Source organism: Numenius arquata, chromosome 2, assembly GCF_964106895.1.
Source record: "Numenius arquata chromosome 2, bNumArq3.hap1.1, whole genome shotgun sequence".
Classification (NCBI taxonomy): domain Eukaryota; kingdom Metazoa; phylum Chordata; class Aves; order Charadriiformes; family Scolopacidae; genus Numenius; species Numenius arquata.
The window spans coordinates 31,792,670-31,819,666 of record NC_133577.1 but is presented as its reverse complement, the minus strand read 5'-3'; the positions used below and the strand labels follow the sequence as shown (position 1 = coordinate 31,819,666).

General features: G+C 35.9%; 1 protein-coding gene across 1 annotated transcript in view; it reads right to left on the bottom strand.

Moving 5' to 3' along the window:
• TTC27 (tetratricopeptide repeat domain 27) overlaps positions 1-26,997 on the bottom strand; it is a 134,035-nt gene that overhangs the window by 37,600 nt on the left and 69,438 nt on the right. The window contains exon 10 of the mRNA XM_074165184.1: positions 19,172-19,285. Coding sequence (XP_074021285.1) covers positions 19,172-19,285 — 114 coding nt within the window. The remainder of the gene's footprint in view (positions 1-19,171; positions 19,286-26,997) is intronic.

Here is a 26,997-nt window from a genome sequence, read left to right as displayed (position 1 = left end):
TACATGAGTTCTTCCTCTGCAACATTTAAAAACATTAAGTTTAACAGATCACCTCCCCCATCATGTAACACACCCCTGCGCCCAAGGCTTGATCTGCCATAGATAATGAGTTCTGAAGTCAAAAACGGCAGTACAGAGAGATACACTAATCTAGTCTGGAAACAACAAAAACACAGATGGTTTGGATGGACTTTTATATCACAAGCAAATACTACATTATTGCCACTTGAAAGCAGGAAAAGGCAGCTCTAGAAACTACAATTCATTCTCCCATTCTCCCCATCTCATACTTAAATCTTTGGTAAGAGATGACAAAGTACAATAAGTAGCCTGTGTTTGGGATAAGTACACCATGTTAATTTGAAATGATCACATTGGAGTTTTTCTCACTTTACTAAGTAATCAACCTCAGTCTAATTGCTTTACTAATCAAACTCAGCTAGTAATTATCCATGACTTGAGTACATGAAGTTTGCAAAGGATTTTTTCCACCTTGGATATAATTTCCATATGTTCATTCCCATTGCACATCCTTGCTTTGCCTCCATGTTCACCATATGTATAACATCACTAACGTCCTGATGATAAAGTATCGGTTTTGATATTGAGCCTAGCTAAATTTCAATCTCTTTATCCTCTCCGCATTTTTAATGTCCTTTTCTTCTATGGCTGACAGTCAATAGTTCCAGCCACAATTGTTCCACCATATTTCTTTCATCTGCACAAAAGCTTGTTTCACAGGCTATGTCAACATCCTGGTACACTTGATGTTCTTCTTTATTTATGATTTTGTAGTCAGGAAGATTAGAGAAGTTTTTACTAGTCTTCTCCTGCTTCTCGGTCTAGAGATCTTGTCAGTCTGCCAGAATCAATCCCTGGGTAATAGCTCTGGGACTCCAGTGGTGACCATCCACCCAAGAGTCCATCCCACCTACAAGAATGCACCCTACAGCCATAAACCACAATGTTTCTCTATCACCTAATCCCAATTTGCATGTTCACTGTGGCATTATCTTACCTTGCTTTTGCCTTCCTTCTCTAACAACTCTAAGACAACAACTCTAACAACTCCACTTCTTACAGGTTTTTACCATATGTTTATCTTGATTTATGCCAAAGGAAACTGATGCTATCATATGTTCCGCTTTCCCACTATCGCCATGGTCCAGCACGTATCGCCCAATCGGTACCTTAACTCTGGAGACAGGGGAGGATGAATGGAAAAGTACTTTTCAGTCTTTCCTAACATGGAAACTCCAGACACACATTTTCATAATGTTCTTGTGATTCTCGGGTCCTTTCTCTTCAATTTCTCCCAAGACTGAAGATTCCTTCTGAAAATCCCACACAGCAGCCTGACCTCTCCACACTGTGCCCGACTACCTATTTCCATTTTCCTTGCCCTGCTTCTATTTCTCTCCATTACCTCTGTATGTTTTAGAATCAGCAAGTTGATATCACAACTCTACTGCTCTTGTATTCTAGATGCTCCCATAGGTCTGTAGTTCTTCCAGTAATTCTCCTGCCGGCCGTGTGCTCTATGGGTAGGTTTATTTAGTGATATTGAAATACTTGTCTAACAGAAAACCTCCATAATTCTTGAAGCTTTAAAACTGTAAGTGACTTTATTATTTTTAAACTGCCCTCTGCCAAATTACATTTTCTAACAATAAAGCCTGAAAAACGCTGCATAAGAACTATAGTCCAAGTTAATTTAGGATGTATTAGGACAGCAATTGTTGCAGCCTTGCTTTGCAATAGTGTACTTGGTAATACATAAATGCAGAATTAATAAAAAAAACGCGCTCGCCCTGAAGAAAATATCTACTGTATAATCAGTGTCTAAAATTCAGAAACACTACACACATTAGAAAGCAGGTCACAAATACAGAAAATTAAATATACAGAATAATTTGAGTTTTACAAATGTTCTTTCCTGTGAATTAGGTAAGATATTCCAGGCTTTTCTAATGTACTATAAGTATGTTAGTACCTTATGGATATGCAATTAGATCTTGAGTTACACTCATTTGGTAAACTTACTTTAAAAAAAAAAACCAAAATTATATTTACAATCCAAACAACAAACTTTTTTCAGCAGTTCTTTGTCAACTCAAGGCCTCCTGTAACCAAGACCACTGGGAGAAACTGAGACATACCCGGACTTCTAAAATCCAATGGTCAAAATACTTAATCTTCCAGTGAAGCAATGCCAGAAACTATGAAGCAATAAAACCAGTTTTCATATAACAATGCAGTAAATCTGGTTGATAAATATGGATATAATGTGGAAAAAATGAAAACAGCTGAGATTAGCCTAAACTTCATCAGGGAGATTATGTCAAAATAGTGATTACTTTATTGATTGTCAATTTTATCACTAGATAAAAAGACATAAACCCAGTACATTTGGACTTACTACATTCAACCATTATTCAGAACAGTATTTTGACATTAAACACAAGATTTTGTTGCTTGGAAACTAAAACGACTTAAAGGAAATAATGAGTTATCCTTTTAAAAAACTCACAGATTATACATTTCTGTTAAACGATAAAAATCTCTGAATAGCAAAGAACTAAAGCATCCAAACACAAAACAAAAGCTATTAAGCAAGGATGTATTTCAACATCAAGAAAGAAACCCTCCCCCTCATTTATCTAATTTTCAAAGGGGAATTATGACATTAAATACTTGAGGAAAATTTATTACAGCGATCACTATTATAAATTATGATTTGTGATTCATGGAAACTCAAAAAGACCACTTCTTATATTGTGCAAAGATGCCAAGATGAAGAGCACAACTTACTGGAGATTTTACATTATTCACATTCTCTGGAAGATGGAAATGTTCTGTGAGAACACTGTGGAAGTTCAATGCTTAAAAGGGCAAAAATCTTACCCTCTTTTTATCTTTCATTCAAATATAAGTCTTGGTTTCATTAAAATCTTGTAGCCTTGAAGACTTCCATTTTTGCTGACTTTGCAAGCTCACCTTTTCAGTCATTCTTTCAATGAGATTCTTGCTTGATAGGCCTGACCTCAAATGGTGTGTGTATTTAAACCAACTAGAGGACTATGTATCCCACTGCTTCTTAGGAAATAACAGCTGGTTTAAAATTTGCTAAAGCTAACTTTAGAATCCTGTATAGCACTGACTGCCTGATTTGTATTGCAAACGAATGGTTACAGGAAACCTGGAACTCAGGAGCTGCAAAGATGTCTGGATGCTTCACAGAGAGAAGCTGCTAACAAGTCAGTGCAACTCTAGAACTATAAAAACAAGTAACGCTTGAAACAAAATTAACTGAAACATTCAAGGAGAAGGCTTCAGGCTGCAAGTTTTCAAAGCTACCTCTGTTTGCACTGAAAGTGGTTTTAACTGCTTTGCTCAGTTTTTTGTTAACAACTTCTTCATTGTACGTAATTACTACATTGACAGAAATCACAATGTTCAGTGTCCAAGGTTATTTGCCTTTTTAAAAAAGTCACAAGAAAATGGCCCCAATTTCTAGCAGCTTTACACACAGAAGCAAGAAGGTTGATTTCCTTTAACTGAAATGAAAACAAAATTTTTCTATGCATATTCTTTCAAGTTAGTGTAATCCCTTTTTAAACAGCAGACTAATTCCCCAACTCCTACTTTGCTTTTTTTTCCTCCCACCCTAGACTAGACACAGAAGTCTCCTTGACCTGTAAAGAAAAGAGGCCTTCTTGTACTGGATTCAGCACTACCCACCCCACAGTATTTTTCTAGTAGCTTATTTTGATGGATTCTTCAGTTATGGTGCTCCATCTCTCAAGAGCACAAATATTCATAGTATTGAGCATGCAATGTTTGTTTTATGGCTTCTCCTCTGCTATCTCCTATTTCCTTCTCCCCCTAAAACAGCTAAAGGAACTTGGCATTAGCTATCCCTCAGCAAAAACTTAAAAGTTTAACGTTTCTGCACTGAGAAGAAGCCAGTAGAGGCTATTTTAGGACAGTCATCTCTGTGGCATTTGCACACAGGTTTAATTTCATTGTCTGTGCCTGACATCAACCTGAGAATCATGCAGTACTCTCTCTAAGATAGATTATGCCTGGAAAATTTTCTAAAGTGTTTGAAGCTGATGCATTTAAGGCTTCTGCTGTTGGTCCCTCTAAAAGCATAAGCAAATAAACTTCTTTTTTTGAACAAAGGTTGTCTCCATATTTTGGCAAAGGAAGAACTTGCTTGTAACATGTAATAAAGATCTCGCTGATCTTGTGCCAGAAACTATCTGTTCTGCTGTACTGTGATCTTTTCCCCCAACCCTGTCAGTCATTACAATAAAGTGCTATACAGAATAAGTTATGTCAAACATTTGTGTTTTGTAATACATAGCAGGTATATTCTTTGAGAGATGTAGTTCTGTCTCAGAAAAGCCACAAACACAAGGGGATAGTCAAACTGAACCCTTTAGTTTAATAACGTCTATATGCAGTATTTCATTGTTAATTTAGGTATGATACTCATAAACATACATGATTCTTTATGACCCATTTAATCCAGTCTATATTCCAACTGGAATTCCAATCTATTGGAAACATCCTGTACCTTTTCTATTGCTGGAAGACTTGAGCTTACCTCCCATATACCACACATTTGCATTTTGCTTAGTGTAAATTGTACAACAGTATATATATACACATATATATAAGCACAATAAAAAAAAGACAAGTTTTCTGTAAATAGCAGAAACTGCCTTATTCAAGCTTTATCACAGAACATATTATAAATATACTATAAATAAATATTAAAAATAGAAGTTTATATATGGCAAGAAAAACATAATTAGAACTTAGGAATTAGATGGGCATTTCTCATGAATGTAAACAACAGATACTGAAAGTAAAACAAAGAATTTCAGCGGACAAGTTCTTAAGACCATGTTATTAATTGCAAGCATGTAAACATTTTCAGCTTCCTCACCTGAGGTAACACAAAGAGAAATCTCGAGGAAAAAACACAACACAAACCAAAATGCAATGTATTCATGTCATTCAGTGCAGTTTTTTACTGGCAATTATACCAAGCATAATTCTTTTATGTTACTTAAATGTCCTTAGATGCCTGTAAGGGGGAAAAAATATTGTCCAGTCTTATCTAGATACCTGTAAGCTGAAACCACAGATATTCAGGAGCTCTAATCACTAAGGGCTCTTTTGGCAGTATTAAAAATAGCCAACTTTTTTTTTTTTTTTTTTTTTTTTTTTTTTTATACCAGCAAAGTGCTCTTTTGCTGAAATCTGCTTTTCAACTACTCTTATTCAGTTGCAAAACAAAGAACATCTTTAGTTATGTGGTGAAGGAGACACGAGTATGACAGAAAAGACAGACAAGTTCAGTCTCTTTTGTCCTGAATTTGATCAGAATGTCTCAGATAACATCCTGGGACACCCACTGTTTTCTCTTCTTACAAAAAAAAAAAAAGAAAAAAAAAAAAAACATCTTTTTCCTAAGAATAGCTTCCCTATAGAGTGAAACCTTGACTGATACCCAGTAGTTTCTGTTGAAAAATTACTTGGCAGGAAATACACATTCTTCCAGTAGCTGAGCCTGACCCAGCAACCATAGAGTATATGATGGTAAGTACATTAGAAACATGACACACAGGCAAAGTGTTTAAACTTTAGCTATCCCAAAGAAAGGCAATCACATATCAAGAAGTCTGTTTTCAATATATGTATTTTCTTGAAAGACATCCAATCCAGTTCTTCACATGTTCCTGGAAAGCTCTCTATACGTCAGGGAAAAACAAACAAACCCCCTATCATTCTCTGTTAATGATTGATCTACTCACCAGAGGAAAATAAGCATCTTCAGCAACAATTGGCTTGAGATCAGTTCGATTTCCAGGAAAAATGAAAACACTAGAAATGCATTAAATATTCCATGCCTGATTGTATGACATATTCAAATAGAAGCACATCAAACTCCCCTGAAGACTCAGTTCTTCTTTATCAAAAAAGGAGGAATCCACAAAAATACAATTCTTTTCACAATCATGTAGCAGTATTGGGCACAGCCTGTCTGCTATGCAACCAAATAAGAAACCAAACCAAAACAAAAAAAAACCAGCTGGACAGTGCTGTTCACTCGCACCAAACAGGCTGAGGGACAGAGACTGGACAACAACAAATCTTCTGCTACTTCACAGAAGAGCAACTAGAACTAAACATGGACTGAGGATACTAAAAAACCTTGAGGATACTAAAAAACCTTGCCCACCAAAGCCATGGACCGTAGAAACAAAATGACAGGCAGTGTAACACGTACACCCATGTACATTAATAGACTTCAATTACTTAAATCAAAGACAATCAGTTGCAAGTTCTAATGGTACCAGTCTTGCACTGGCGGCAGTTTTCTTGCTGATCCTCAAGAAGAGGTAGCACACTGCTGCCAGAGGAACAGATGCACTTTGCTTTCAGCTGCCCCCATTTTACTTGAGATACTCTAACCTGGGCCTGAGGGAGAGGACTGAAGGACAAATTAACTCCTCCACCAGCAGTTGCCACCACCTACTTCCTGCTACCATTTTTTCCAGGGAGAGAGGAACATGAGCCCAGGAGTCAGCTGGACCTCTGGTTGTTCATCCAACCCTCAGCCTGCACCTTTAATGAAGAAGCAGAGGGAGGAAGGCAGATTTCAGACCAGAGGAATTGTCCTGGCAAGGTGCAGCTTGAGAGCTCCTGAAATAGCTTAAGATTGCACTATAATTTGGCATTTTATAACTTTTAAGTGTCTGAACTTGCAACATTATTAATGACCTTTGTTTGCATGCATTTTGCCCAGGGGAAAATGGAATAAAGCAGGAGATGAAGCATTCTGTGGTAGAATCATTTGCTGCATGTTTCTATTTCTAGGCAACTTCAATGTTTGCACAGATCTGCAGCTGGAAAAATGGGCAGGTATAGCACAGCGATGTGCGTAATAGCTCCGAACAATATTATTTATGCCATTTAAAACCTAGTTCAGGCATGGCAGGTCGTATCGCTTACAAAAACATCTCCACATCTGTCAAAACGCCCAAGTCTTATCACAAACCACAGTGCTATAATTTACAATATTCAGACAGACAGCAATACTGTGAAGAAACAGGGTAACTGCAAAAGCAAATGGAAATACTGAAAAGAGCCAATATCATATCATCATAGAACTCTCCATACACAAATCCAAATGATTATTTGAATCAATGGTCCTTAAATCAGTTTGGAAAGTTCAGATGCCAAATATACTCCTCAATTTATAGTTATAACTGGAACAGGAACCAAATGAGTTGAGTTAGGCCAGCAAACAGTTCTCTGGTTAGATGCCACGTCCAGCCCACGCTATTGCAAAGTTTGTCTCCAGTACAATAGTTTCCAATCAACTGATTCTTTACATAATAGATTCCCAAAATTTCCTACTTCTGAATACTTAGAAACCACATACAGTTACCATATTAAATATTTTTTTTAATAACCCAACTCTCTCTGTAACTTACGGGAGAGCTAGGCCCTTGGCATGTTCAAAATTATTTTGGTAGAAACACCTATCAGAAAAAGCAGTTCTCACTCCCTACTACAGCACCACAGTTACAAACTAATTTCAAAGCATGAACAGTTTTGGAATTAGTTCCTGTTTTTGTAAATTATACAATCATTTAATCTAAAAAAAAGAAAAATAACATTTTCCCTCATTAATTATACAATAGTCTATTCTTTTCTATTTTATCTTTTCAACAAGCATTATTTTTCTTCCCTATTTCTAAATTTATCTCACAAATATTTGTCACCACTTCAATGACCTTTTTTACAAATCCCTTCACCCCACCTTCTGTGAATCCATGCTCTCTAGGTCAATGATTACCAATCTCTGCGGCTTACACTTCACCATATTTATTGCAGAAACGGATCTGTTGAAATCTTACTCTTAACTGCTGCTCAAGAAACGAACTGACCAAAGCATTCTGCTTGATTATCCCTGGTGTTGACCTACATAATAAAAGTAAAGTGCTTCCAATGTAACGTTCTCAGACTCTGCCCTCTTTGGCTATACAACCACTTTCTTGCCCCTACTTTAAAATTTGGAAGTAATTATTTTCAGCTTTTATTGGATTTCCCACTGAAAATTTCCTTTGACAATAAATGCATTGGCTTCTCTTAAAATCTCAGCTTATATGCTGACCTGAGGAAGTAAAATATTTTTTTCATATCAGGAGAAAAGAAAAGCCTTGCAGACAGACTGTTTACTCTTTCTTTATTGAGTGAGTATATAAGGACAAATGCAAGGACCACTAATTATTGGGATTTACTAAGTTGGCTTCGACTTATTGCCTATTCCAACTTTTACAAGTATTAAAGCACCACTATTTCCATATTCTTTCACTTTAAATACTTTTAAAACTAAAACCAGTCTCCAGTCTCTCATTTCCTGCAATGGTTAAAGCAGCACTAAAATACCTTCTAATGGAAGAATTTTTCAGAACAATGCTGGATCACTTTCAAAATCTTAAAAAATACACAGACACAAACACTTCTATCAATAACATTTGTCTCATTGTTATTCTACTTATTTCCCAGCAATTGTATGTCTTAGCTTCATTTCAGTAAATAAGAAGGCCCTATCTATAAATCAGTCTTCAAGACTGAATTCATCCTCTGTGTTTTGAGGGACAGATCACCGTGGCACTGGAACTTCTTGAACTACAGTAAACTAAGCGCTTAGTGCCTTCTCGTCATGCTGAAAAACTCACTTACTTGGGTGGCTTTGCAGGGGAAGACTGGGGGTATATTCCTCAGAGGAAACTGGGAGAAGACAGAGAGAACTGTTTTATTTTATTTAACTGATTTAATTTCTTATCTGTAATAAAGTGATCACCACTACTGAATTATAACTGCAAAACTATTGTAATGAGGGCATTTTAAAATTGTTCTGTATATAATGTTATTGTTCTTGAAAACTATTAAAATCTAAAAAGAATGCAAAATTCATTCTGTTTGTCTTAATTTGGCTCTTAAAAAGTCATTTTGTGGAGTAAATAGTTTTCATATTTCTAACAGACTACTGTCCTAATCAATCAAAATATGAATATAGTACTGTGTCATTGAAAACGAAGCATATTTGAGCCAGAGAGAACTTATATAAGTTTAGGCAATTTGAATTAATAATCTTCAATATTATTTTAGTCAGCAAATAATTTTGGTGGGGATTTTTTGGTTTTGTTTCATTTGTGTTGGGGTTTTTTTTGTTGTGTTTTTTTTTGTTTTGTTTTTTTTTCTTAACATTTGTGACTTCTGTTCTTTTCCTTTAAAAGATTTTCATCAGCAGTGAGAATCAGACTGTCCTTCAATTGTACATAGCCTTATTTCTATCTTTTTTTTTTTAAATCAGAAGAATCCAACGTGAATGTGTTTAAGACAACTGTATCTTTAGCATAAAATTCCTGTTGTTTTTAAATGTAAATGTTAGAGAATGATGAGTGGCATTTCTCATGTCCAAAATAAAGAAGTTAATTTGCCATTGTTTTAAGACTTTTCTAGATGGAAATGGAAGTGCGATTAGCAAATAAAGCAAATGTACATTATTATATCAATTACGAAAACTATTGGCCTTGTAACCAGACAGATAACTATCAAAATGTGTTTTGCATTTACAACCTGCTCCTTTCTTTAGATATCTTAGAAATACATAGGTTCTGAATACACTGTTTTAGAAGACATTAAAATTAGTAGACCTCCGTGTTTCGGGCCTAATTTTATAGTGCGAACAAGAAAAACATGCCTTCTTGTCTTACCAGCTCCTAAGGAGTTTGCCAACTCTGAATAAACTAGGTATTGAGCTATGAAAAAAACCATGGCATTGCACCTGCATGACAGCTGTTGAAGGCTGTTTCACCAGTTCAACATAGTCTCATTCCAGGTACTTCACCAATGATTTTCACCGGATCATGCATCCAATTTTGAAACCTCAGCATGAAAACATGTCCTGCTGGTAAATTAATTTAGATTACTGATTATAAGTGTAGGTTTAATAAATTTTAATAAAATACCTAAATATTAATTGGATATACCAGTTTTTCTCTACCATAGCTTACATCATAACTGTGTTATCACCTGGACTTTTAAACTTTGTTGTTCTACAGGCAGTGACTGCATCATCACCAGAGATATTGAATGTATAAAGTTATTAACATTTTTAAGTATTCAGCATTAAACAATTCAGCTAAATTACCAATTTTAAACAATTACTGTACACTTCCTACTCAATAAAAAATAGGTTTACCACTTTTTGTTAACCTTACTGCAGAAAGCAAACATATAGAAAAATTACACTTGTTTTACTGCCTACCTTTAGTAGGCCTTTTATCTATGAGGTTTTTCAGTTTAATTTTCTGGTGTACCAGTTAAAGCTGTTTCTTTTTTCTACTTTACATGGTAGAAAACTGGAAAGCTACTACTTATACAACATTTCCCAGACCCTTTTCTTTGTGATATTCTGGTAATTCATTCTTCCTCACTCCACTACTACCTTATCCTCAGGCAAACTAATAAATTCTTCACTTTAAACTTATTCCCTAAGTATACCTATCATGTTAAAGCAAGATCACCATCCACAATTATCCACATCATAATGACTTCAAATTCCAGAATTATTCAGGAAGAGACTATCTCTTGAATATAAGGTTCTGGTTTCACCTATACAATTACTTTGACAGCAGGAAAGAGGGATGGCCAAAAATCTATGCAGAAGAACTTGCTCTGGACTACCAATAAGACTTAGTTTATGCATAACTCCAGGTGAACTTTTAAGATGCAAGAAGATGTTGATAGTTGTAAGGGGAAGTATGCTGGGGCAGAAGTTATTGATTAGGGTGCTGGAACTGTGCATGTGTGTAGTTCTTCTAAACTGAGTCATGTAGTAGATTCTTAACGTGAATGTTTTTGTTTGTTATATCAGGCCCTACAGATGTGTATTTTGCTTTGAAAACAATACTAGCCAACTAAGAAACAGATATTCACTTTGGTTGTTAGTGTCATTTTACTAAAAAAAGCTTCAATTTCTTTATAATAGGGCTTTGGCAGCTGGGTGGGGAAGGAAAGCACACAAGAGGAAATGAGCCCAACAATCCCAAATGAAGTATAAAGCATTCTGATATCAAAATTAGCACAAAAGAGGTCAAGGTCATGAGTAGAAGATAACTGGATTCATGAATGCCTGACGCAGTATTTCCTTTTTATTTGAAACTGAGAGCCAAGCAGTATACCAGGCAATTTAGAGCATCTCCTATTCAATTGCCATTTGGAATGTTTCGCTGTAGTCAAACACTACCACCTAAAGAAGCATGATAAAACAAAGGAGGCCTCTATTAGCGCAACAGCATTATTGACTTTCAAAATGATTAGCTGACTCTCCTGGACAAATACTGAGCCCAAACTTACTAAGTGCCAGTGCTTAGGATATGGGTTTCTATGTTAAAACCTGTTAATGACTTAAGCCTCAGGACAAATCCACTTACAGAGGCCACAAAACCTTCAGAAGAGTACTATGCATATTTTTTTATGCCATTTACATTTCTTTTTTACTTATGTTATTATACGACACCTAATCTTATAGTTATTACATTATCCTTATCCAACAAGTGCACCTTCTTGAATGCTTTTGGTTTCAAGGAAAAAATATGTCTTACCTGCCAATTATGTTATTCATTTATGAATATCCCTTCCAATATCTGAAGGGAGCCTACAGGAGAGCCGGAAAGGGACTCTTTGTCAGGAAGTGTAGTGACAGGACAAGGGAAAACGGTTTTAAATTGGAAGAGGGGAGATTTAGATTAGATACCAGAAAGAAATTATTTACTGTGAGGGTGGTGAGGCACTGGAACAGGTTGCCCAGAGAAGTTGTGGATGCCCCTTCCCTGGCAGTGTTCAAGACCAGGCTGGATGGGGCTTTGAGCAACCTGGTCTAGTAGGAGGTGTCCCTGCCCATGGCAGGGGGGTTGGAACTCGATGATCTTTAAGGTCCCTTCCAACTCTAACCACTCTATGATTCTATGATGTATCAAAAGATGGAAGTAGAATTTCCCCTAAAGTCTCTAGAAGCTAGATTTATAAGCTTACTTGTGAAGGATGGATTTAAAAACAGACCATTCATTTTCTGTTGCAGAAGCAAGAATACTGATAGCATCCATCAATTCACCACGACAATGCTACTTTTAAAATTAGTCCAAATACGGGCAAGATCATTTTGCATTTGGGGAAATAACACCTCCATTTCCATAGATGCATCTTGCCCCCCTTTTTGGTATGCTTGTGGCTTATTTGTTTGTAGTGCATCACCGTGGTCTCTCTCTTACCCTGCAGTCTCAAATGCCAAATATATCTGGCTGCCCTTAGCTTTAATCTGCGTCTTTATATGAGCCAGGAAGAGGAGAGGCAGTTGTAGTCCCTCACCCAAAGTGATATGCACTGAAGGTTCCCCTTTCCTATCAGATGATTTGACATTTTTGTTACAGCTCAATATACCTGCATACATCTGCCCTAAATCAGTAGAGATGTCTCATGCAATCATACGTGTGGAGACTCATCCAAGGAGGACAAAGAATTTCAACTGCCTCTTATAGATGCAAGTCCCCTGTTTGTAGCTAGTTAACTAGCTGTGAAAGTGCCATTGGTGAACAGTAGTTATAAAACACTTTGCACAGGGTGCAGAACCTGCAGAGGAACTGCATACACTTCAAAATAGCAAGCCTGCATAAAGTTCCAGGCTGTTGTGGTTACACTGCTTTTATAGTTCCCAAATCAGCTTGCTCTGGGGGAAGGCACAACTGCAGTCAATGCTGAAAAACAGATCCAAAGGCTTCTTGCAGCAACTTTGCTTTCTGTTTTTCACTAAAGGAGGAAGTAAGCACAAGGATGGGGAAAGAAATCAAAAGCAGAAAAGCTATCACTATTAAGTTAGTGTTGAATTACAATATAGAAGGCACAGACAACTGCCTTAACAGATAAGGGAAAGTCTGGTTTGTAGTACCTGGCATATGCATTGGACAATGAGACTCAAAAAAATCCATCTACCAGTCCCGGGCTATTTCAGAACATGGCTTGTTAGCTCACCTCAGGATACCTATCTCCAAATTTCCAATGATATTTATGACATACAGCTCTGAAGATTTATCTAGTCAAATTTAGCAACAGCTGTAAAGCTTCATTGATTCAATTTAGCAATAAGTGGGAATAATGCTTCCTCCATGCCTTGTATTTGGTCTGATTACATGTGGAACTTAATTATTTTAATTGTTTAGTTCGTTGAAGTTGAGCTTATAATGCTTATGCCTTCCAGTGCAAAGCTTAGGCAGAAAGATGTGAATGTTGAGTCCTGGAATCTGTTGCTATTCATTTTTTTTGCAACTCACTGTTACCACTTTGTCTATAATAAAAAAGTGTAATATTACTGTTTAATATGGTTTAAGGATTCTCTTATCTGACATTATGACTCCTAATACCATCATTCGAATTTTCAGGACACTGAGTGAAGAGACTTTAAAAGGAGAAAGCTAAATGCCTTCAGAGCTAAGATTCAGTGGGAAACATTTAGAAAAAATGGGAGGCTTAGAATTTTTGGCTGCTTTTAGAAAGTGTATTGACACTAGAAGTGGAACAGCTCAGGTACTGAACGTAATTCTCAAATGAGTAAAAAGGTTTGTACTTTTAAAGTACTAGCTGAGAAAAGATGAGGAAACTTTAGCACAGAAAGAATGGTTTCATTCTTTTCCCCACACCAGCGAATATTGCTGATCCAAACTGGCAAATACAACAGTGCAGTAGAAAACTTCTAGGCAGAAATCATTACCTGGAAAATTATACTATTCAATATTCTCTTTCTTGCCAGTGGTACAAAAACACTTCAGTTATTCCTGAATAACTCTTGGCAGACTGAATCTCATATTCCTCCCCCCCCCTCAACAAAAACCATAATTGCATAGCAGAAGAAAAACAGAGGGAGTCAAGCACCACCATGTTAATTATTTTGAAGTGTGCTAATGAGTTCAGTGTATCCCCAGAATTACTTGTGCCATGTAACATTTTCTGTCAAATCTATCATCTGCTTAAGCAAAATGAAATATATTCTGGAAATGTATGTCTTGAGACTGAAAACCTATCACCAAGGGGTCACTCTTGTGATTGCTTTGTGAAGTAGTAAGTTTTATTTCTAGGGTTCTGGAGACCTTCTGATCTTGCCTAGAATTCATTAAGGAGAGGGTTTATAAGACATCTGCCTTTTCTCCTCTTTTTAAACACTTTTTAGAACATGTGTTCCAATAATAAATACAATTCATAATAGTTGAGAACTACTGGGATACAAATGCAGGATCTCTATAGGATAGAAGCGGTGTGTCTTCCACTTATTAACCTCCTGAAGGAAGTAAGTGAAATCTCTCTCAGTTCATCAGCACATCTCACAGATCCCAATAACTTTCTGTTAAAACTTTCAACAATGTGAAACAAATTTATTAGCAATTAATTTTTCTCCTCCTTACCCTTCCTCTTCCATTCCATACACCACTAAATGCAACTATTAAAATCCTATTTAATGTATCCTAAGAGTACAAGAGGGGGTTAAATAATAGGATAGGAACTCCTAGTGATCTAACAGTTTAGCTGGACAAGTGCTGTCATTCCCTTGGTCATACTAAAAATCTCTATATTGCTCCAACCACGGTCTTGAGAGGCTTGATCAGAAAGATATATGACTTGAGAAGCAAAAGAACTGGGAAAAATCTGTTAGCCTCAAACCTCTCTAGATCAGCCGAGAGGGAGGAAGAGTGCTCCCCTCTTCTTTTTGAACTCTTCTCTAAAATGTTGAATTTGTCCAATGTAGAACAACTGCCAAATAAAGCAAAGCACAGGGAGCAAGCTGGCAAGGAGGTGACAGTTTAGTTTTGAAAAATAAAAAGGATATATTTTCTATGATAAATGACATAACTTTCTTGCATAACCATTTAAAGACCATCAATGTGAAAATAATGAAACAGCAAAGTTACATTCAGGGTCATAGAGCTCAAGATGCTGTTCTGTTAGATTTGTATCAGCCTTTTCTTTTGATAGATGTACATAAACTCTTCAGATTTGAAAGAACTGAAGACGAATTAGCATGTTTCTATAGTAAGAACAATTGAAACAAAAAGAACCCCAAATCATTATTTCCCTTTGTCAGAGACACAGAAAAACATTAGTTGCTGGAGAAAATGACACTCTGAAGTATTATTTAAGTGAAAATTACAGGGCAGTTGACATAGAATTCCCAACCACATACATCTGTGTATGACTAAGGATATAAAACAAGATCTCATGTGACCTTTCAATCTTAGGCATAATGATTAGCCCATAATATTGCTAGTCTGCTCCCAGCTCTCCTGAAGTCTTATTAAAAAAACCCTTTCAAGACATGTTTCTCTCCCCTTAACAGGCAAATTCCTTTGCTGCCAAGAAAAGCAAGCAAGGCAGAACCGTATGAAATGCTGCATATGTCGTACTGCGTGTTAGGAAAGCCAAGCGATTAGCTTACAGGCGTGCTATCACCAGGTGCAGTGAGCAGCAGAAAATACAATCACAAAAGGGGCACAGAACAAGCTGATAAAAGCTACAAGCATAGAGGTAGCCACTGTAACCACCCAGATCAAGTGGCAGGAAGTAGCTGTTAACGAGTCACTGTAGGATAAGCCTGAGCAGGCTACTGGTGTACTAGGCACATGGCAGCATCAACCGCTTTTGCTGCCTGCGTAATCCAGCAGTAAGGATGCTCCCATCTCTACCCCACCGTCCTTTATACAAAGCATGGCACTTTAATTTGTTTTGCTTCATTCTTAAAAAGATTTTAAAAATCTACTGAAAGGGAAGAGTACACTTATTTCACGCATCAAGAAACTCCAGTGGGATGCTATCCTTTACACGCTTTAAACTGGTTTGTTGGTTTGGTTGTTTTTTAAATCACCCTTCCCTTTTCTCTTTTTTTCATAGCTCCTAGACCACTCAAAATTCCTTTCTTCTTCCCCATCCTATTACTTGAGCTCTGGCTGCACTTTCAGCAGTAATTTGTGGTTTAACAACTTATTCCAACCTATTTTCCACTATTAATAGTTTCTGAATTACTTTATTATAATAGAAGGTAGTTGAAGATCCCAAAACCGATGTAGAAATGGCAGGTTTCTGGTTATGTGGAGAGTTATTTATCAAAAACTATCTCTTTTTCTTCCCGTTTTCTCTCTCTCCTTCTTTCTGTCTTAGCACCCCTCCCTCACCTACATCCATATGGAAAAAAAACCAAACACCCAACCTTAAAAAATCGTACTTTATCCAGAGGCACATTTTGGTTGGCAGTACCTTGATCCAGACTTCAATATATGTTATACTGGTCATGATTAAATATTCTAGTGGAATGTAAAATAACTGTTTTAGCTCTCAAATACTGTTTCCTTTTCTTAGAAAAATGGTTGAAAAAAGTACTGGCTTTAGAAATCTTTAACCTTATTTTTCTGGATCCAAACCTCATTTAGGCAAAAGCTGGACAGAGACAACCAGTAGCATCCAGAAAAAGTTAAGAAAAAAAATCTCTCCTCCTCACTTCCAGTTAGCTACTAGCTGAAGTACATTCCAGAGTACCCAGAATGATCATTTTAAAACCTCTTCCAAAGATTAAATTATCTGTAGTTCAGATTTTCAAAGTAATCAGGAAAAGGTTTTGAAAATGATCATTCCAATTCCTTTTGAAGCTTTCCAATTAGAAAAAAATAATCACAAAATAATTTCACAAAAACTGTTTAATGTAGAGATATATTTAATAATTAGAGCATGGCAGCTAAAATCAACTATTATAACCTCATTTCAAAAATAGCTGCAACTACTTTCAAATAATTAAGGTAAGATAAACAAACATAGCCAGGCCCACAAAAAAATGTAGCTGAAAAACTCTTTGACAAACCAACAATGCAGCCTGGCTTGCTTTAGGGCTGAAAAGCAGCATATACCTGCATAGTGATATTGATCTAAAAAGATGCTCATCCGCTGGTTAGGAGGATTTGCAGACCCAGTGTTGTAGCAGGCAAGAGTGGAAACGGGTAAAGGAAGGAGGGTTACAGTAGAAGAAGACAGAAGAGTCCCAGCATCAGTAAGTAAGAGCTCACGCACTCTTCAGACAACCCTAAAGTAAATAACTTAGAGGATTTAGTTTACCACTTCTTATTCAAGCCATCTTACAAGAATTTTTATAATTACTTAAAAAAATTGATATTGTAAACAATAGGGGGAATCTAATCATATTTACACCCACCTCCTCCCTTAATCTGCAATATCTAATCTTCCTACAGCAATCTGAACTAGTAAACATGAAATTGTAAAACAAACAAACAAAACCAACCAAAGAAAAAAAATCCAACCCCAAACCCCAATTTGTATGAAAATTCTATGGTTTTGAAATCCATTTCCTACTGGATAGCTGCAGAACTCGCTAGCTCTTTGGCATCTTCATGAAGATGCTATATCAAGAAACCTTGTGTTATGTATGAAAAAAACATCATTCACCCTATATTTTCTGATTCCTTCTTACAACTGTTAGAAACCATGATACTAAAAAATTCTGATCTGATGGAACTCAGGAATGAAAACCTTAAATGGAAAGTTATTCAAGTTATTTGATTAATTTAACACATATCAATCCTTAAACTTCTTCTATTTTTGGAAACTGAGCTTGATACTGTATCAAATCAACATAAATATGTTATTATATTCAAATATCTAGAAAACTTAATGAAAGAAAATATTAACATAGGAAGATTAAAGGTAATATTTTAAACCACAGATTCTGTTTCTACTGTGAGGTTACCTCCCGAAATGTCACAGTGCATGCTAATCAAATCCTTCGCATTGCTGCAGTTCCAGCATGCGATGAAGCCAGATAAATGTACTTGCAACGATAACCCCTTCATGAAGATTTCCGTCATGAGACTGTCAAACTGTGTAGCATAACAATTTCCAGTACTCAGGTTTAATCAAACTAGACAAAAATGTTGGAGACGCTCCAACTGTTTTATGGCTTAGAGCATGAGGGACCCTGAGATTGCTTCCCAAATGCTGTCAGATGCTACATCTCCCAGACTTGGAGTCCTGGCTTCCTTGACACTCTTTTACTGATCCCAGGAAATTCCACTATAGCAACTCTATGCCTCTCTCAGCAGAAGAAAAATGCACATCCAAGCTGCACTCCTTCAGAGAGTGTCTATGCATCAATAATTACTTTAAATGAAACATCAGCTTTTCAGGATTTAATTACACAGCACCACAACTATAAGTTTTATACATTCCTGGCTGTTTTAGTCAGCAGGACTGTTGCCCGATGGACATACAGAAACACCTGCTATTCATGTGTGGCAACAAGACTTAACAGCATAAAGTTGAAAATGGCTAACCAAACTCTGTAATAAGAAGGAAAAAAAAAATCTTTATACTGCCTACAGACCTTTCCTTTGAAAAAATTATTTTTTAAATAAATGCTATTAGCTGACATATTTCAAAGTTTTAAAACTTCTATTTTGTATTTGAAAACTGGTCTCTTTGTTTGGAACAAGATTATTTAATCACTGCCTCAAACTTGCAATAAACATACTAATCACTAAGTATCGCATTAAAACAGTAAATCAAAAGTGCTGCTTTATTCACAAATACGTTTTCTTGTTCTCACAATACCAATGACTATTTACAAGTTTCAGTGTTTTCTACTGATGATTTACTTGAGTAAAAACTATTTAAAAATATGATAGCATCTTTAGCTATTGTAGCAGCTTTACATTCATGAACTTCTACATAAAAAGCTCCTCAGATCCGAAGTCAGAAACCAGAGGTAAGAAAACAGATTTTCATTTCCAACTTCCAAAACTTGTCACGTTTTTGAAAGAAAATGACCATTTATTACTTGTACATACAAGAATTTTTCTCAAGAGTGGCAGACATAAAAGGATTTGTGATTTACGTATCTAATTTAGAGACATAACTAGAAAATTATCTCACTGTACAGTTCACAGAGAGGAACTACAGAAGTCCTAACTTCTGCCTGTTTCCATTTGACATATAAAGAACCCCTATTTATAACAAGGCAGTTCAGAAGTCTTACCTGAGTCTGCTTCATTGCTCGTTCCATTCTGCGAGTACTTCCTTTCTCAAGCTTGGTCCGAAGGAGTAAGGCTGACGTCTGAATGGCCCAGAACTTTGGCTGAGAGAGCAAGCACTGCAGAGGAAAATAACATTTATTATTTCATTTTAAAAGACACCGAAGACAGTAAAGTTTTTAACAGTGTTCTCAAGCGTGAATGCTCTTTCCTATTCCGAAAATCAAATATGTGGCTGTAGTTCTTATTTAATGAATCGAAGGCTGTACAGATTACCTTAATCTATTTTCAACACAAACGGTGGCCATTGAACTATCTTCTCCTCCTCAGCTACCACACTGTGTGTATATGTACCCATATGGTGCATACATCAAACCGCACCAATGGCTATTCAGAAAGAAAGGAAAACAAAGAATTTGATGCTGAGCAGTCTGGCTTAGCTTTCTCCACACCTGGATACTGGGATAGTTGTAGATAGCAGCAGGGATCCTACCTCTTGAGGCTGAACAGACCCAGCTCTCTCTTGGCCCCTCCTCGTATCTGAGGTGCTGCATTAACAGCACCTCCACATTAAATAGGCTGAAATTGCTAAGAAACTGAAGAATATTAATTAATTTAGAATTTACCATGACTTGAGAAAAACGGGACAAATTTTTGATGTATAGTAGATGTATAGGGAATATGGAATAACCTCCTTAAAAGCTTTTCTAAAGACGTGGTAGGTTATCACTCGAATGCCCTGCCCTGATGCCAGGAACTTGGTGCCAGTCTACAACCACTGATTTTTAGGAAAGCCTAATAGAAGATCTGTAGCCAATACAACTTTGATATCCCTTAATAATATACAGACCATCTGGATTCTTTCCAGTATGGTTTCAGACAGAGTATACCGTTTTTCGTTAGATATGCAATTTGAAAAGGGAGACAGCAGGAAAGCTTCCTTGCTAATTTTATTGACACTACAAATACGATCCAGCTTCTCTGAGAAAATAAATTTGTCTATAGGTATTTGTAGACTGGAGAAAAAGCCCCAGTGGTTTTATTCGTTCCTCTCAAAGATCTCCCAAAGCATTAAAAAGTATACTTTGCTAGTGGTTTGTGTGAAATGCCTGACAAATTTCTGTCATATTGTAATCTATCTGTTTTTCTTTTCCCTAGTGTTTTCACAGGAAAGGAAGCAGAAAGAAACAAGCTAAACCAAATTCTCTTGAAGGAAAACTACAACAGGAAGAGAGGTGACAGCAAAAGAAAGCATAAATGAAAGCAGTATGAACACATGTACAGCCACCAAACACTTCCAACATCAACTGTTCCTCTGTCTTGTAACCAACAATCTCTGCACTGAATCTTTCATGACTTCTACTCAGTATTACATTAAGAAGTACCCAAAGGCTTCTATACCATTCTCCACGTGCTGAGGACCTGGAAGTACTAAGGGAATGCAATCACAACATTCTATATTCTGTATATCTCAAGTGCCCTTTTACAGATTACGAGCAGTAAATCTGTTAACTAGTTCTGAGAGCTCATCTGTCTCCTGTCTCATCATGGGAAGTTCAGTCTACTACCTATTTTTGGTCTTAAGACAAACCCTCCGCTTCAAGGCACGAGCAAGGCATTCCTAACAGAGGATCATGATTTCTGAACTTATTCCAGGTAGCTGCTAAAAAAACCCTTAAGGGATTGTTAGGGCAAACACTTGAACAACGTTTACTTTAACTCAAAAACTTCTTTTGTGAGAAAGGGTACCCTTTCCCCATTTTCTCCACTATTACTATTCTGTCATGTTATTTTATTTTTTACTTAAAGGGAATTTTTTCTCTGCTACATGGCGGTAGATACTACTATTCATATTCTTGGAACGAACAAAATATCTGTCAAAAGAATAATGAAAACTAAATAGCTTGACTAAAAACGCTCCTAGAGATATTTTCAGGTCCAATTACAGGCCTTGTCCAGCAGCAGAGCACGTGTCCCCTCACTCTGGTTCATCTTAGCAACTGGCACAAGCAGGGAATAGCACAAAGCCTCTGTGTCCATGCCATCCAGCTCTGCAAAAGCTCAAGCAAGCCTCTATGCAAACCTCCTACACACCACTGTCAACGCAGTGATTTAAGCAATCATGCTGTATGGGGTGTGAATAAAGTCATATTGGGAAGGAGGGGAAGCAAAGAGAGATAGGGTGGAAGAGAGGCAGAGAGAATTACATTTCACTCCTCTGCAGGAGCAATGACAGTCTTATCTTGAAGAACAATCCTGCTTTCTAAACGTATTCATAAAACAAATGTAAGGTATACCTGCTATACAACTACAGAAGAAAAATTAAAATTCTCTAACAGTTTTATTGATACAAAAAACCACTGCAACTGTGCAGGACAATGAGAAGCAGGCCTATTTTTCAGTTAAGAAACTTGTAATTTTATACCTGTACTGAGCTCAGGCCCATGCCAGAACTCAAATGCTCACCTCTCCATTGCCTAATTGCAATGTTTAAAGCACCACAGATACATGTATCATTTTCTATAAAGGGCACAAATGTTTATACTCAAGGTCTGTAAAGAATAATTTCAGAACACGTAGCCATAACTATTACACAAGCTTTAATCTTCTGCCCAAAATCTCCACATATTCCAGATAATAAATATTTTCTTGTAAGTCTCAAAGCTTCATATTTTCACCTGAAGCTAAATCTAGACTCTATTAATGAGACTATATGTTAAAATATAACATCTGGCAAAAAGAAAAACTAAATCAAGATTATGCAAGTTTTGTCAACATATCTGAAAGTTTATTGTACTGTTCCAAAAGCAGCCATGAAAATTAACAAAATAATTCTAAACCAGAAACACTACTGAGACTCTTCAAAAGTCATCTGTGTTCTTACTTTAGGGAAAGAACAATAAAATAATAATAAAAAAAAACAAACAGGAAAATTAGGTGGGGTGAGAAAAGAGCAAAGAGAATAAGGTTATGCAACATTTTCTGCACTGAATGGAATGTTTTCACATGGGAAAACTCATTTCTCCAATTCTTCACCACAATTTTTCCTACAAACAAGAACTTTTTATATCACCCTCTCCCATCATATCAAAGTGTAAAAAGGAGATTACCAAAAAATTACAAAAACCAGAATATTTCATTCAATATATCATCCCTACATGACATTGGAATGAAACAATATGATCCTCAAAGTCTTACTAACAAAGAAGTCCATTATTGTACAATACCTTTATAATACCCCCATTACTGTGTAAGAACAAAATGGCAAGTGATACCTGAATCATGAGATATGCGCTCATTACTAATGACATCCAGATCAAACTCAGGCTAAATCTCAGGTACCATTAATGAATGATTCAGCCTCATCATTATTCAGAATTTAACCTAGGCGTGATGCACTCCCTGATTACTCTAATGACTTTCTGTCAGAGAAACAGAGAAAGAACGGTTGCACAATTTGCAATGTCTATACAAAATTCAGAACAAACTAACAAGAATCTTCACGGAAGATTTTGCCATTGGTATTTCATACATATACATACATACAAACGTACCTGTATATTATGAAGTTACAATGTTTAGTTTTAAGGAAACTACACAGAGAGAAAGCAGCCTGCAGCTTAGAGTCAAGAATGTAACATATTCAAGATAAAAAAGAAAATTTAACCAAAGAACCCTGGGAAAGCTGGGACACGCAGAGGAGCGTTACACAATACTATAAGATGTCCAACTTACAACCCAAACCAAAACAAAGTCTTCTGAAGGGCAGATGATTAAGACTGTATCAGTCAGCCATAACTCATAAAAGGTATAGGTCGTTCAGAGCAATTCTTCTGCAATACTCCATCTGCTATGTAAAAAGGTAGGAGTTCCTATAGGAATTCTTTCTAACATCAAAGTCAGGAAGAGCTTATTTGGTCTTATTAGACACGCTAGTCAAGCTGGAATAGGTAAAGGTGATCCTTGTTAACTGTAGTTCTAAATAATTTGAATACTTTCCAATTTTCCCTTATTACAAATCTATGCTTTAAGCAATCCTATTCTTTTATTCTTGTACCTTGCTCACTGATAAACTACCAGCAGCCTAGTAAACTACTATGATTGCTACAATGAAGCTATCATTTGAAAGAGGACTTTCAAACTCTGAACACTTTTAATTGCAACCAGCTGTTGAATTCCCAAGAGTTTGCACATCAGTCCATCACTGAACCAAAAATATTCTGCTTATGGGCCAAATTGCCAGGATGTGGTGAAATGACATGCTTGAAGGCACAGGCATGAGGCACCCTGAGGATTGCTCTGTTCCTCTGTCCTCCCCTCCGAAGAAATGACCTTTAGTTTAGATTCACTCAGGTATTTGCTAACATATTTTAAGTTACAAACAAAAAGAAACCAGAAAACACTGGGAGGGATTTAGAAAAACTGAAAAAAATTAAAATCTTTCTAATTTCTTTTCACTACCAATTTCAGTTAACATACTGCAGCAGCTTTGTTGTTTGGTCTTCCAGAAAGCCACACATAATTAAGATATCCACACTACTTATGTAGATTAATTCCTGTCTATTTATCGTTAGTCTTGCTTCATATAACCAAGTATACAATTATATGATGATTTTCATGAATTCATTCAGATAATTAACTTTAAAACCTTATTTCTTCAATGTAACCAAAGGCAAAATGACAACCCTGTAACTCATTCTATGCTTCTCTGTAAAATGAGAAAATACTGTGGCTTCTTTTCAAAATCCCATCCTATACTGTGCACAGTAGTCAAGTGAGTACATTAAAAAAACTAGTTGGGAGGGATATAACTGAGGCATGAACAGGCAAAATTCTTGCTTCTTGCAGCTGCTTTGCAGAGATATCTGTTAATCTCTGGTGAAGGACTCTGTCAGTGAAAGCTACCTTACAAGTGCTTAATTTGTTTTTAAACATACAGCAAAGGATTCTTTGACATAAAAAGTTCTATGGAATTCAATTCCAAGAAACAAGAGAAGAAAATTAGTGTAAGATTAGGTAGAATTTGATTTTGTTTTCCACAGTCTCATCCAAATAATGTGATGCTTAAATTCCTGTGCAACTAAAGGAAGTTTATATTAAAAAAGTCATGTTCAAATGACATGTTAAATTTGAATTTTTTTTTTAAGTTTCTCCTAGCACAGATCTGGTGACAAAAAGGTAAAATGAAATAGAATTAAAAATAATTGACTTATGGAAAAACCTGAAAGATACCACAATATTGTGGAAAAGTTTCTTTAAATTTTATCTACATATTTTCCACAGAATAGTATTTTATAAAACATACTCCTTGCAATTCTGAAAAAAGTATGTACAGGAAACTTTGCCCTGGGAAACAGTTAGATGAACTTTACAAAACTAATTCTAATTACCTAAGAAAGATTAAGGCAAGGTAAGGTCCAGAGAAAAGCAAAAAGAATACAAGTTTTGAGAAATGTCCTTAGAATATCAACTCTTCTGTTAATTGAGCTCGAAAGCAGACGATTTCCAGTAGTACTGGCAGCTCCTGGTTGAAATGTGATTTGTAACTTTAAACAGTAATTCTGTTAGAACTCTATAACGTAAAATAAAGTACATTTCTGACTAAGTGGTTTCCAATACGAGTGCATTTTGTACTGAAAAGCATACGTATCAAGAGTATAAGAAAAATACTAGATTTCTAGTTACAATTAAGCAGTAGAATCATGGCTTGGCAACAAAACAAGCCAAAATAAACACTTTTTGGTTTTCTCCTTGATGTATTAGCATGTAAAAATTTCCTGTTTGCTGAAACAGAGCAAGTAGCTTCTCTGTTCAAATCCAGCACACATACCAATTCTGCTGTACGTGCCCATCCCAGAGATTTAAAAGTAAATAAGAATCAAAAGAAGATCTGATTATCTATCATCACCAGTAAACACATGACACTGAGGTTCTGCAGACCTTAAATTCCTCCTGGTAGCATTTTTATTCTTATCATAACACTTAACAGTTTACTAATCCTTCAGTGACCAGAAATTAAGAGGAAACCACAATAACTATGCACATACACAAAGCCTCAAAATATTGTAAATACACAACTAAAATACATTACTGTTTTCTAAACAGGCAAAAGGTACACAACATATTTAACTGGAGAAGAAGTAGTATTTGATGTTTAAGCTGATTTTAAAACATACATCAAAGGATTGGTTTTAGGCACTGAATCCTGTTCTGGTGAATATAAATATTTTAAAGCAAAAAAGTTGCTTAGTAACGACTTAAAGAAACTGCTACCTCTTTTTATCTATATTCAAATTAAAAGTTTGTATTTCATAATTATCACAGGACACATGCTTTGTATTCTCAGAGACGAAATCGCCAATAAACTTTAAAATGCACTTAGAATTACAGAACATTGAATAACGACTGGAATACACAGTTTTTTGTCTTTGATCCACCATTGTCCTCAGTTCAATGCTGCTCCAAGATTTTTCCTCTTTTTATTTCCCATCATTGTATTATACACAAAACCTCTCTACCTCTGCATATAATTTGTATTGTTATATATTATGATATATAATTACTGTATGTAAATTGGTATTATTATGTAACTGTGTTAAAATTGAACCCTTAAACTAAAATGTGTATCTGTAAATCCCCATCTAATTCACCCCAGAAAAAGACTAAACACAATCATTTTGGAGAGGTTATGTTTTATTCACTCTAACAGGAGAGTTCCTCCAGTCTCTTCATAAACCATCAGTTTATTGAAATTGAATAATCTGACGTTCATATGGAAACAACTCCCATTCCTATATACTTTTATAGATATATATGTGTGTGTATATATATATTAAAAATATAGAAGACTTTCTAGTTGTCTGAGAGTATAACCTTAATGCATGACGACTTGACTTTGTGTTCAAAATTCAAACATAACCTGAAATAAAAAATAAAAATTCCTCTAGACATTGAATCAGAAAAGGTGGCAACAAAACACAATAAGCCAAATTCAAGCCTACTGACTTCATTGATTGTACATGAGAATTTATACTACTGGACCCTGCAGTACAAGCCTCGATTTATATATAACATCATGACTACATGATAGTTCTGGACAAACAACAGTGGTTAACTAGGGAGCAAACAGATAGGATGCCAAGGCAAATGATTTCAAACCACCTTCTCATTGAAGTTTCTGCCATCTATAACCACTGGCACTGCAGATAACATGCCCAAATAATAATTTTGGAATTTACACCACTAATCAGGGTGGTAATTTGAGCACCTGTGATTTCCTCACCTTCCTAAGTATTACCAACAAGAAACATTTGATATTTGATTGCATGTGTCAATAGTTGGATAAGCCTTACTAATCTGAAAAAAAAAAATTTGGGCATCTGTTCAAGACAGCAAACCTTCAGATAAATAAACTATTAATCTCTAGAAACATTAGGATTGCTTTAGACACAAGCAATTAGAAGATGTAAGGCTGTATATTCTCCAGTCACATTTTATTAACTATTAACACCTTCTTATTTTCTAAGGCCCAACGAGAAAAGAAGTACATTAGGATTTAACTTCAGATGATTTTTCTTACAATTTGACAAATCCTAATCCTTTTTGGCATAATTATGTCCTTAGAGAGCAACACATACAAGATGTTCACAAACAAGGAAAAGAGTATTTTCATACCTTGAGGATGCAAGGCTTCCATAAACCTTTTAACAGTGGATATATTTAGTGGTTAGCAGGCAGAAAGGCAGAGAAGACAGTCTGTAATTCATCCAGTAAATCTAGTTCCTAGCACGAGCTAGCCAACAGATTTAGTAGACTGTTTTGTTTTTTTTTT